At 44.7% G+C, this 12,479-nt stretch overlaps 1 protein-coding gene across 1 annotated transcript in view; it reads left to right on the top strand.

The window, feature by feature from the left end:
- MYO1H (myosin IH) overlaps window positions 1–12,479 on the top strand; it is a 77,114-nt gene that overhangs the window by 16,197 nt on the left and 48,438 nt on the right. The window contains exons 7-13 of the mRNA XM_026454619.2: window positions 1,869–1,982; window positions 2,715–2,786; window positions 4,025–4,144; window positions 5,786–5,853; window positions 6,189–6,294; window positions 6,927–7,007; window positions 8,138–8,229. Coding sequence (XP_026310404.1) covers window positions 1,869–1,982; window positions 2,715–2,786; window positions 4,025–4,144; window positions 5,786–5,853; window positions 6,189–6,294; window positions 6,927–7,007; window positions 8,138–8,229 — 653 coding nt within the window. The remainder of the gene's footprint in view (window positions 1–1,868; window positions 1,983–2,714; window positions 2,787–4,024; window positions 4,145–5,785; window positions 5,854–6,188; window positions 6,295–6,926; window positions 7,008–8,137; window positions 8,230–12,479) is intronic.

Here is a 12,479-nt window from a genome sequence, read left to right on the forward strand (position 1 = left end):
TCCCAGCTACTCTAGAGGCTGAGGCAGGAAAATCGCTTGAATCCGGGAGGCGGAGGTGCGGGAGGCGGAGGTTGCAGTGAGCCGAGATCATGCCTCTGCACTCCAGCCTGGGCGACATGAGTGAGACTGCATCTCAAAAACACAAAAACAAAAGCAAAAATACAGGATGCCTTGTTACATATGAATTTCAGATAAACAGTGAAGAATTTTTTAGTATGATCATGTTCCAATTATTGCATGTGGACAAACTTATACTAAAAAAAAAAATGTAAGTTTGAAATTCAAATATTAACTGTGGGTTCTTTTATCTGGCAACCCTAAGTCTTCCTGATATCGTGTGCAAGGAGGAGGAGTCGGTTTTTTTCTCCCGTAAAGTAAGTCCAGTCTCAACGATTTAGATGCCATAGAATTACAAGACTCTCATTCATTGAGGCTTCTATTTTGGCACAAACTGGAACAAATGGTAGAATTTATAAATACTTCGTTTTTACATCTTTTTGTCTTTTTTTTTTTTTTTTTTCCATTTTGATTGTTAAACTATCAGTCTTTCAAGGGCCAGGATATAATTTAAAAACCTCTATATTTGAGGCCAGGTGCAGTGGCTCACACCTGTAATCCTGATGCTTTGGGATACTGAGGTGACGAAATCACCTGAGGCTAGGAGTTTGAGACTAGCCTGGGGAACATAGTGAGACTCTGCCTCTGCAAAAAAATTTTTTAAATTAGCCAGGCATGGTGGTGCATGTCTGTAGTCCCAGCCACTTAGGAGGCTGAGGTGGGAGGATTGCTTGAGCCTAGGAGGTTGAGACTGTAGTGAGCTATGATGGCACCATTGCATTCCAGCCTGGGTGACAGAGCAAGACCCTGTCTCTAAAAAAAAAGGGATAGATGGGCCAGGTGCGGTGGCTCACGCTTGTAATCCCAGCACTTTGGGAGGCCGAGATGGTCGGATCACAAGATCAGGAGATCAAGACCATTGTGGATAACACGATGAAACCCTGTCTCTACTAATAATAGACAAAATTAGCTGAGTGTGGTGGCGGGCGTGTGTAGTCCCAGCTACTTGGGAGGCTGAGGCAGGAGAACGGCCTGAACCTGGGAGGTAGAGCTTGCAGAGATTGTGCCACTGCACTCCAGACTGGGTAACAGAGGGAGACTCCGTCTCAAAAAAAAAAAAAAAGGATAGATGGATGGATAGATAGATAGATAATGTTATTTGAAAAATGGGTTCATTAGTGAGGTTTATTTTAGACAGTATTGTATAAATTTTTTTTTTCCTCTTTTGAGACGGAGTCTTGCTCTATCGCCAGGCTGGAGTGCAAAGGCTCTGTCTCAGCTCATTGCAACCTCTGCCTCCCAGGTTCAAGTAATTCTCCTGCCTCAGCCTCCCGAGTAGCTGAGACTACAGGCACTCGCCACCACACCCAGCTAATTTTTTATTTTTAGTAGAGACAGGGTTCCCCATGTTGGCCAGATGGTCTCTATCTCTTGACCTTGTGATCCGCCCGCCTTGGCCTCCCAAAGTGCTGGGATTACAGGCGTGAGCCACCATGCCCGGTCATAAAATATTTTATAAAAGTAGTTTATTTTATGAAAAATTCATTTATGTATTTGTTGTTGTTATATGAAAATAAAGTGTTTCATGCTGGACCTTGAGTAAGGCTGTTTCACTCTTCCCTTAGCACCGAAAGTGAATAACAGGGCCAATTTCTGGGGAAGGAGGAGGGCTTGGTTCTGTGAGCTCAGGTGTGGAATTGGGACGGGGGCATTTTTCCTTTGGGTGTCTCCACTGCATGTATCAATCAGGTAGCCACTGTTCTCTTTCCCTGTCCTGATCTCCTGTCTCTGAACACTTCCCATGTTCCCAGAATCTCTTTGGAATTATCGCCAGTGTCTTACACCTGGGGAACATTGGTTTTGAAGAAGACGACCAAGGCTCTGCCACTATCCCAGACACCCACGAGATCAAGTGGATAGCCAAGGTGATGTTCCTGTTTCGGAGAGGACAGAGGGAGGGGGCGGGGTGGGAGAGGAGAGCAAGGCCGCTGGGTGCCCAAAGTTAGGCCCAAATGTCTGGTGCCATGCTCTTTTGGCTGATACTGGTTAGGAGGTTTAAAGAGTGGGGGTTTGAAGGAGAGGGCGGGAGTAAAAGCCAGTTGGTTGAGGGAGCTATTGTGGTCTGTTTTGTACTAAAGCACAGTGATCATTCTGGGCAGATAACCCTGGGCCTGGATACTCCATGAACTCTTTATAAGTTAGTGAGTAGGCCGGGCACAATGGCTCATGCCTGTGATCCCAGCGCTTTGGGAAGCCAAGGCAGGAGGATCGCTTGAGGCCAGAAATTCAAGACTGCGGTGAGCCACGATCATGCCCACTGCACTTCAGCCTGGACAACATAGTGAGACCCTGTCTCTAAAAAAAAAGAAATTAGCTGTGAATGGTGGCACACACCTGAAGTCCCAGCTACTCAGGAGGCTGAGGTGGGAGGATCTCATCAGCCTGGTAGGCAGAGGTTGCAGTGAGCAGAGATCATGCCACTGCACTCCAGCCTGGGTGACAGAGTGAGACCCTGTCTCAAGAAAAGTCACAATGAGCTATGATTGTGCCACCACATTCCCACCTGGCAACGGAGCCATACCTTGTCTCTAAAAAAATAATAAAAAGTAAGTAAAATTGCGTCACTGAATAGCACTTTGGATTTCTTTTCTATGCAGCTCCTGGGAGTCCACCCAGCAGTCCTTCTGGAAGCTCTCACCCACAGAAAAATTGAAGCCAAAACTGAGGAGGTAAAAATGGCTCTAGGTGGAAATGTGCCGGCCCTCCCTGCTGCTGCTGCCTCCCTCCAATAGCAGCAGGGTGGTGGCCTCAGGGGAGGCCAAACCTTTGATCCTAGCTCACCAGGCCCTGCGTGGTCCAGCTCCTACAGGGTCTCCTGCCTCATCCTCCCCCATCACCATCACCACCACCACACCAATGCTAGCAAGCCATGCCTCATACTCCCTATGTCCTCCCTCCACAGGAGTCTTTGCACCTGCTGTTCCTTCTGCTGGAACACTGTTCCCGATGCTTCATCTAGTTAACTCCTCTTCATCCTTCATTTCCTGGGGGTCACTTCCTCAAGGAGCCTTCTCTGATCCTCCCACCTCTATCTCAAAGCACCATATGTATCTCCTTGTAGCACTTTCAACATGACTGTGTGATTCTTTGAATGTCTCTCCATCCCTCCCTACCCCCAAATGAACTGTGAGCCCATGAAGGTCAGGACTGCATGTCTGGGTTACAGCTGTATCTTGGCAGCCCAGCACAGTGCCTGGCACACATGGGCACTCAAGAAAGAGACATCGTATGAACCAAAGGCAAGAGTAGCATCTTCCCAGCATGTATGCTTTGCCAGTCATCATTAAACACTAGTTCAAGACTGTGTGTGGTGGCTTATACCTGTAATCACTTTGGGAGGCTGCAGTGGGAGGATTGCTTGAGCCCAGGAATTCGAGACCAGCCTGGGCAACATGGCTAGACCTGATTTCTACAAAAAAAAAAAAAAAAAAAAAAAAAAAATCGGGGCATGGTGGTGGACACCTGTAGTCCCAACTACTGCATTCCAGGCTGGGCAGCAGAGCGAGATCCTGTCCCTTTATTTATTTATTTTTGTTGTTGTTGCTGTTAAGAAAAAAAGACCTGTAATCCCAGCACTTTGGGAGGCCAAGGCGGGCAGATCAAGAGGTCAGGAGATCAAGACCATCTTGGCTAACACGGTGAAACCCAGTCTCTACTACAAATACAAAAAATTAGCCGGGCGAGGTGGAGGGCACCTGTAGTCCCAGCTACCCGGGAGGCTGAGGCAGGAGAATGGCGTAAACCCTGGAGGCGGAGCTTGCAGTGAGCCAAGATCGTGCCACTGCGCTCCAGCCTGGGCGACAGAGCGAGACTCCGTCTCAAAAAAAAAAAAAAAAAAAGACTTCTTTGAACACTCTGGGGGCTTCTTTTTTCCACCTGTAATGATGCACCTTGTCATTCTTTTCAGGTGATCTGCCCATTGACACTAGAACTCTCTGTCTATGCTAGAGATGCAATGGCGAAGGCTGTTTATGGACGAACGTTTACTTGGCTGGTCAACAAAATCAATTCCTCCTTAGTTAACAAGGTTGGTCAATGCATTTTGGGTACCTTGCTCTTGCTAACATGGTGATGTTTTATAATCATCATCATTTCTTTAAAGAATTTGGGAGGGAGAATGAACTGTGGATGCCTCATAGGCAGGGATGGTGTCTTTCCCCATTCACATTTCCAGTGTCTCGCATACAGTATGAATGCATGCCAAATGACTTACATGGTGTGTCCCAAAGTGTGCTATGCATAGCGCCTGTGGTATGCCAGATAGCTTCAAGTGTACACAGAAACTTTTTATTTTTTATTTTTATTTTTAGAGACAAGATCTTGCTCTGTCACTCAGGCTGGAGTGCAGTGGTGCAATTGCAACCTCTAGCTCCTTGGCTCAAGCAATCCTCCTGCCTCAGCCTCCCAAATAGCTGGAGCTACAGTTGCATGCCACCATGCCCGGATAATTTTTAAAATTTTTTTCATAGAGATGAGGTCTTGGTGTGTTGTCCAGGCTGGTTTCAAACACCCATGCTCAAGCCATCTTCCCATTACTGCCTTCCAAAGTGCTCGGATTGCAGGCATGAACCACCACAAATCTTTAAATTTCAACAGTAATATATTCACCTGACATTTTTAAAATTTCAACAGAAGCATATTTTAATATATTTAAGAAAAAATACAGCTCTTCAAACTCACACTTCAGTCACATTTCCTTTTCAAGTGGAATTAAATATAAAAGGGATTTAATCCACGCTAAAAGTTAAGGAAATGATAAATGGATGGGGAGGGGATATGTGGATGTGACAAAATTCATGGAGGTAGGACACAAAAGATGATTTTGGAGGCAGCGACTTAGGGCACTCATACAGAGTATTTGTGTCCCTTTAAAACTAAATAAATATATTATATTTTTTTTTTTTTTTGAGACAGAGTCCCACTTTGTCATCCAGGCTGGAGTGCAGTGGCACAATCTTGGCTCACTGCAACCTCCACTTCTGGGGTGCAAGTGATTCTTGTGCCTCAGCCTCCCGAGTAGCTGGGATTACAAGTGCACACCACCATGCCCGGCTAATTTTTGTAATTTTTTAGTAGAGATGGGATTTCGCCATGTTGGCCAGGCTGATCTTAAACTCCTGGCCACAAGTGATCCGCCTGCCTCAGCCTCCCAAAGTGCTGGGATTGCAGGACTGAGCCACCACACCCAGTCTGAAATAAATACATTATCTTTGAATACCCACCGTGGCCTAAGGGTACTTGGTCCTCCTACTTGGATAGGCATCTTCTTGTCTATCTAGGTCCTTTTCTCCATCTTCTTTTTCTTATTTTTCTTCTTATTTTTCTTGTTTTTCTTCTTCTCCTCCTCCTCTTCCCCCTCCTCCTCCCCTTCCCCTTCCCCTCCCCCCCTCCCCCTCAGCTTGGGAGGCTAAGGAGAGCTGAAGCAAAGAAGTGAATCAGAAGGGGAAGGTCTCACTCCACAGGTGATGGCTATGGAAGCCGCAGTGGGATCTGAGTAGGCAGGAGCAGCAGGCTGGAGAAATTACTTCCACCCAAAGGTTCTGTATTGTTGGAGAAAGAGGAGACGTGAGCTTTAGCGCCAAGTCCCAGTTTGGGGGAGCAGCAACAGAGTTTTGAGTAGCACAAAAGAAAAGACCTAAGTATGAATGGAGTGTGTTATTTTGACCAGGATTTCACCAGGAAAACTGTAATTGGATTACTGGACATCTACGGGTTTGAAGTCTTTGACAAGAATGGGTACGTTTTGTCATTACCTCCCTACCTGTCTTTTGCCCTTTGTTAAGGTTTCAGTCGAGATTTAAATCATTCGCTAATGTTACTAGATTGATTTTCCTGTCCCCAGAAAATCTCTAGATTTACATAGTTTCTAATTTACAGACCATCCTAGATGTCGACTAACCATAAAAATGCAAATATATTCTCACTTGACTCTTATGATTTATTTAGTAAATTATTTTATTAATAAGGACTTTGCTTTTTCTTTATTAAAAAGCATCCCTAAAAAGAATATAATTTTTAAAAAATGGTTCTCTTCATTTAACTTTAGTTATTTAAATCTTTTGTATCTCTAGTTTTGAACAGTTCTGTATAAATTACTGCAATGAGAAACTCCAGCAACTGTTAATCGAGAGGACTCTAAAAGCAGAACAGGCAGAATATGAAATGGAAGGCATAGAGGTAAACATTTTGATGCTTTCTCCTCATCTGATTTCTTAATCTGGCCAAAGATGATGATGATGATGATGATGATGATGATGATGATGATTATTATTATTATTTTAAGACAAGGTCTTACTCTGTCACCCAGGCTGGAGTACAGTGGCACAATCCATGGCTTGTTGCAACCTCCACCTCCTGGGCTCAAGTGATCCTCCTGCCTCAGCCTCCTAAGTAGCTGGGACCACAGGCACATGCCACCATGCCTGGCTAATTGTTTTATTTTTTGTAGAGACAGGGTCTCTCTATGTTGCCCAGGCTGGTCTCGAACTCCTGGACTCAAGTGATCTTCCTGCCTCGACCTCCCAAAGTACTGGGATTACAGGTGTGAGCCACTGTGCCCAACCACTGAAGACATTTAATTGAAATATTATTTCATTGGAGATTTTCCTAATTAGTACTGAGGATTAATTTTTAGCCCTTCTCTGCTTATTTCCTGAGAAATTATTTTGATATTCAGAAAATATAATTTGTTTAAGGTTGAATATAAAAACTAGATTTTGAAAAAAGATGTCTTAGAAAACCAATTTAAAACCAACTTGTATGCTCATCTAAATATTTCTTGAAGAATTAATTCCTCTTTGTCATTTTAGTGGGAGCCAATTAAATATTTCAACAACAAGATCATCTGTGATTTGGTAGAAGAGAGACATAAAGGAATCATATCCATTCTGGTGAGAAAAATTAATGTTGCATTAGAGCCTATTCATCCAGCATTTACAACTCTTGGAAGAACTTTTTCCCAGGCTTAAAAAGGGTTGAGCCAGGCCGGGTGCAGTGGCTCACACCTGTAATCCCAACACTTTGGGAGGCCAAGGCAGGTGGATCACCTGAGGTTAGGAGTTAGAGAGCAGCCTGACCAATATGGTGAAACCCTGTCTCTACTAAAAACACAAAAATTAGCTGGGCATGGTGGCATGCACCTGTAGTCCCAGCTACTTGGGATGCTGAAACAGGGGAATTGCTTGAACCCGGGAGGCAGAGGTTGCAGTGAGCCGAGATCACACCACTGTACTCCAGCCTGGGTGACAGAGCGAGACTCCATCTCAAAAAAAAAAAAAAAAAAAGGTTGAGCCAGGGTGGTCTCTAACTCCTGGGCTCAAGCAATCCTCCCACATCAGCCTCCTGAGTAGCTGGAACTGCAGAGGTATACCACCACACCTGGCTAAATTTTAAATTTTTTATAGAGAAAGGGTTTCACCATGTGACCTAGGCTGGTCTCAAACTCCTGGGCTCAAGTCATCCTCCCACCTTGGCCTGTCAAAATGCCAGGATTATGGACGTGAACCACTTCACTCGACCACACCTGTAATTTTTAAGATGCCAACTAAATGGTATCATTCTTGAGGATTAAAAATAGGAAATAGAAAGATGAACTTAAGAAAAACGAAAGCTTTGACTCAACTGGTTTTATACCTTTCTTTCCCTGAGAGCTTTTATTCTACAACAAGAGTCTGTACACATGGTAATCGTGGTCAGCGATGACTGGTTTAGAGAAGATGAGGTTGGCATTAAGCTTGGTCATAGTAGCTGTGGAGTATCCTTGGGAAGACTTTGAGTCAGATGGTGGGAGAGTTGCCTTTTCATAAGATATTCAGGCCCTCTGGTTCCATGGTCCCCTTCTCAAATCTTAGAAGCCAAACACATGGATAAGCCCCTTTCTCCCCCCAGAATGTTCACCTGCACTTATATGAAATGACAGTCTTTTAGTCCAGTACTTTCTGCTCCAGCTGGTGAAAGCATTTAAACTTGGCATTGATGGAATGTCGTGCTGTGGATTGAGGCTTCTCTTTTTCTTTTGAAGGATGAAGAATGCATTCGGCCTGGTCCTGCTACAGACTTGAGTTTCCTGGAGAAATTGGAAGAGAAAGTGGGCAAACATGCACACTTCGAAACGTACATACTTTATTTGACCAGATTTTGTGTGGGGGAAGATCATTGTATCTCCATTTTTTTTGGATTTGGATAATGTTCTTCAAGAGAACAAGTACTTCATACATAAAAATATCTTTATGATATACCACTCATAGATGCGCCAGCCCTTTGTTAGTAGAAATTAAGTGAATTACAAGGTTTTTTTTTTTTTTTTTTTTTTTTTTTTTTTTTTTTGAGACATGGTCTTAGTTTGTCACCTAGGCTGGGGTACAGTGGCATGATCACAACTCACTGCAGCCTCAACCTCCCAGGCTCAAGTGATCCTCCAACCTCAGCCTCCCAAGAAGCTGGGGCGACAAACATACACCTCCATGCCTGGCTAATTTTTATATTTTTTGTAGAGACAGGGTTTCACCCTGTTCCCCAGGCTGGTCGGGAACTCCTGGCTCCAAGCGATCCACCTATCTTGGCCTCTCACAGTGCCGGGATTACTGCTGCGAGCCATTCGCACTCAGACACAAGTATGATTTTTTTTGTTTTGTTTTGAGATGGAATCTTGCTCTGTCGCCCAGGTTGGACTGCAGTGGCTGGGTCTCAGCTCACTGCAAGCTCCGCCTTCTGGGTTTACGCCATTCTCCTGCCTCAGCCTCCCGAGTAGCTGGGACTACAGGCACCCGCCACCACGCCCGGCTAGTTTTTTTTTTTGTATTTTTTAGTAGAGACGGGGTTTCACCATGTTAGCCAGGATGGTCTCGATCTCCTGACCTCGTGGTCCACCCGTCTCAGCCTCCCAAAGTGCTGGGATTACAGGCTTGAGCCACCGCGCCCAGCCACAAGTATGATTTTTAAAAAAAGATTTTGTATCTTCCTTTATCAGTGATCATTATATTTTGGACATGTCTATGTACATGAAATAATCTTTTCAAAAATTCAAGTATAAAATACTGTGATATGAGTAGATCTGAAATGTACAACCCGATAAATTTTTGTGTTTGTATGTGCCTGTAACCACCATGCAGATCAAATACAGAGTACCACATCCCACAAGATCAACTAGACATTTAACTTAGTCTTTGAGGTAAGGAGGAGACAATTTAAGAGCATATGCTGGAGTCATTAAGACCTGGTTTGTTTGTTTGTTTCTTTTTTGCTTTTTGGTTTTGTTTTGTTTTGTTTGAGATGGAGTCTCACTCTGTCACCCAGGCTGAAGTGCAGTGGTGCAAACGCTGCTCACTACAACCGCCGCATCCCGGGTTCAAGCGATTCTCCTGCCTCAGCCTCCCGAGTAGCTGGGATTACAAGCACCTGCCACCACGCCCAGCTAATTTTTTATTGTCGTTATTATTATTGTCATTATTATTATTATTATTATTATTATTATTATTATTATTAGAGACAGAGTCTTGCTCTGTTGCCCAGACTGAGTGTAGTAGGGTGATCTCGGCTCACTGCAACCTTCACCTCCTGGGTTCACGTGATTCTTCTGCCTCAGCCTTGCAAGTAGCTAGGACTACAGACGTGTGCTAGTAGAGATGAGGTTTCACCATGTTAGCCAGGGTGGTCTTGAACTCCTGACCTCAAGTGACCTGCCCACCTTGGTCTAACAAAGTGCTGGGATTACAGAAGTGAGCTACTGTACCTGGCCCCAAGACCAGATGAATGTTCCTGCATTTGTGTTTCCCCTGCTACAAGATGGGGTTATTAATATACTTACCATCCAGTTTTGTAAATGATGCAATTTCTGGCCATGGTAAAGACTTAGTAAATGGTGATGGCTTTCTCAGACCGGTTGTAGAATACTGAAAGGATAAGTAAATGAAATTGCAAAGGATAAGCACATGAAATTATATAGTGAATCAAGAATGGAAAAATAAATTGGGGTGCATTCACAAATGGAATAATATATCACTGTGCAATGAATAATCTGTAACTGCACGCAGTGATGTAAGTAAGTTACACAAATGTGATAGAAGTCAGACACAAAAGAGTACATATTATGGCCAGGTGCTCTGGTTCATGCCTATAATCCCAGTACTTTGGGAGGCTGAGGCAGGCGGATCACCTGAGGTCAAGAGTTCGAGACCAGCCTGACCAACATGGTGAAACCCCGTCTCTACTAAAAATACAAAACTTGGGCATGGTGACACACACCTGTAGTTCCAGCTACTTGGGAGGCTGAGGCAGGAGAATCGCTTGAATCTGGGAGGCGGAGGTTGCAGTGAGCTGAGATTGCGCCATTGCACTCCAGCCTGGGCAACAAAGCGAGACTCTGTCTTAAAGGAAAAAAAAAAAAAAAAAAAGACTACATACTATATAATTCCATTGCAATGCAACACATACAACTGGGTAAAAATTCACTTATGCTGTTACATGTCTGGTTGCAACTGGAAAGGGCTCAATGTGGGGGTTCTCAAGGACTGCTCTGCTTCTTAATCTGGGTGCTGGTTACACAGGCATATTGTTTTCTTTTTTTTTTTTTTTTTTGAGATGGAGTCTCGCTCTGTCGCCCAGGCTGGAGTGCAGTGGCCGGATCTCAGCTCACTGCAAGCTCCGCCTCCTGGGTTTACGCCATTCTCCTGCCTCAGCCTCCCGAGTAGCTGGGACTACAGGCCCGCCACCTCGCCTGGCTAGTTTTTTGTATTTTTTAGTAGAGACGGGGTTTCACCGTGTTAGCCAGGATGGTCTTGATCTCCTGACCTCGTGATCCGCCCGTCTCGGCCTCCCAAAGTGCTGGGATTACAGGCTTGAGCCACCGTGCCCGGCCAGGCATATTGTTTTCAAATATTCATTGAGCTGTATGCTTAGAATATATGTGTGCTGTCAATTTATGTGACAATTTCAAGTAAAAGTCATTTTTAAAAATCAAGAATCTGGCCAGGCACGGTGGCTCATGCCTATAATCCCGGCACTTTAGGAGGCTGAGGCAGGTGGATCGTCTGACGTCAGGAGTTCAAGACCAGCCTGCCCAACATGGTGAAAAACGATCTCCACTAAAAATACAAAAAATTAGCCAGGCATGGTGGCTCACACCTATAATCCCAGCTACTCGGGAGGCAGAGGCAGGAGAATCGTTTGAACTCAGGAGGCAGAGGTTGCAGTGAGCCAAGATCACACTACTGCACTCCCGCCTGCGAGACAGAGCGAGACTCCATCTCAAAAAAAAAAAAAAAAAATCAAGAATCTGTAGAAACTGAAAACTGATACTTTATGAGCATTTTAGTCTTTCAACATCATAAAAATGTAAGACATAAAATTGTTCTTAGTTACATCACCTAGAAAAACAGAAGTGAATTCATTGTACAAATACATGTGTTTCTGTGGCTCAGTTCTGTACTTTTATTTCTCAGCATTTATGGGAAGAAAGGATCTAATTTTGTTTTTTTATTTTTTGAGACAAGGTCTCACTCTGTTGCACAGGCTGGAGTCTAGTGGTGTAATTATAGTTCACTGCAGCCTCAAATTCCTGGGCTCAAGCAATCCTCCCCCCTCAGCCTCCCGAGTAGCTGGGACTACAAGGCGCATGCTACCACTCCCAGCCAATTTTTTGTATTTTTTTTTTAAAGACAGGGTCTTGCTGTGTTGCCCCAGACTAATCTCAAGCTCCTGGCCTTAAACGATCCTCCTGCCTCAGCCTCCCAAAGTGCTAGGATTACAGGTGTGAGCTACTACGCCTGGCCAAAGGATCTAATTTTAAAGAAATCTTGGTCTATAGCCAGAAAATAAGTAACAAGACTTCCTGTGAGCCTCCCTGTGTGGTGGCTTTCAATGTGGACCTAACTGGTTGAAGGCATCTCTCTCTCACTCTTTGCTTCAGATATTGATTGGTGCCATTTTGTCTCAGTGAAGTAGAAAGTTCACCTCATAGGCCAGGTGCGGTGGCTCACACCTGTAATCCCAGCACTTTGGTAGGCTGAGGCAGGCGGATCACGAGGTCAGGAGTTCGAGACCAGCCTGACGAACATGGTGAAACCCCATCTCTACTAAAAATGCAAAAGTTAGCCGAGTGTGGTGGCGCATGCCTGTAATCCCAGCTTCTCCAGAGGCTGAGGCGGGAGAATCGCTTAATCCCAGGGGGTGGAGGTTGCAGTGAGCCAAGATCATGCCACTCTACTCCAGCTTGGGCAACAGAGCAAGACTCCATCTCAAAAAAAAAAAAAAAAAAAAGTGCCAGGCGCGGTGGCTCACGCCTGTAATCCCAGCACTTTGGGAGGCCCAGGCGGGCGAATCACAAGGTCAGAAGATCGAGACCATCCTGGCTAACATGGTGAAAC

The sequence above is a fragment of the Piliocolobus tephrosceles genome, chromosome 10 (assembly GCF_002776525.5).
Source record: "Piliocolobus tephrosceles isolate RC106 chromosome 10, ASM277652v3, whole genome shotgun sequence".
In the NCBI taxonomy this organism is placed as follows: Eukaryota; Metazoa; Chordata; class Mammalia; order Primates; family Cercopithecidae; genus Piliocolobus; species Piliocolobus tephrosceles.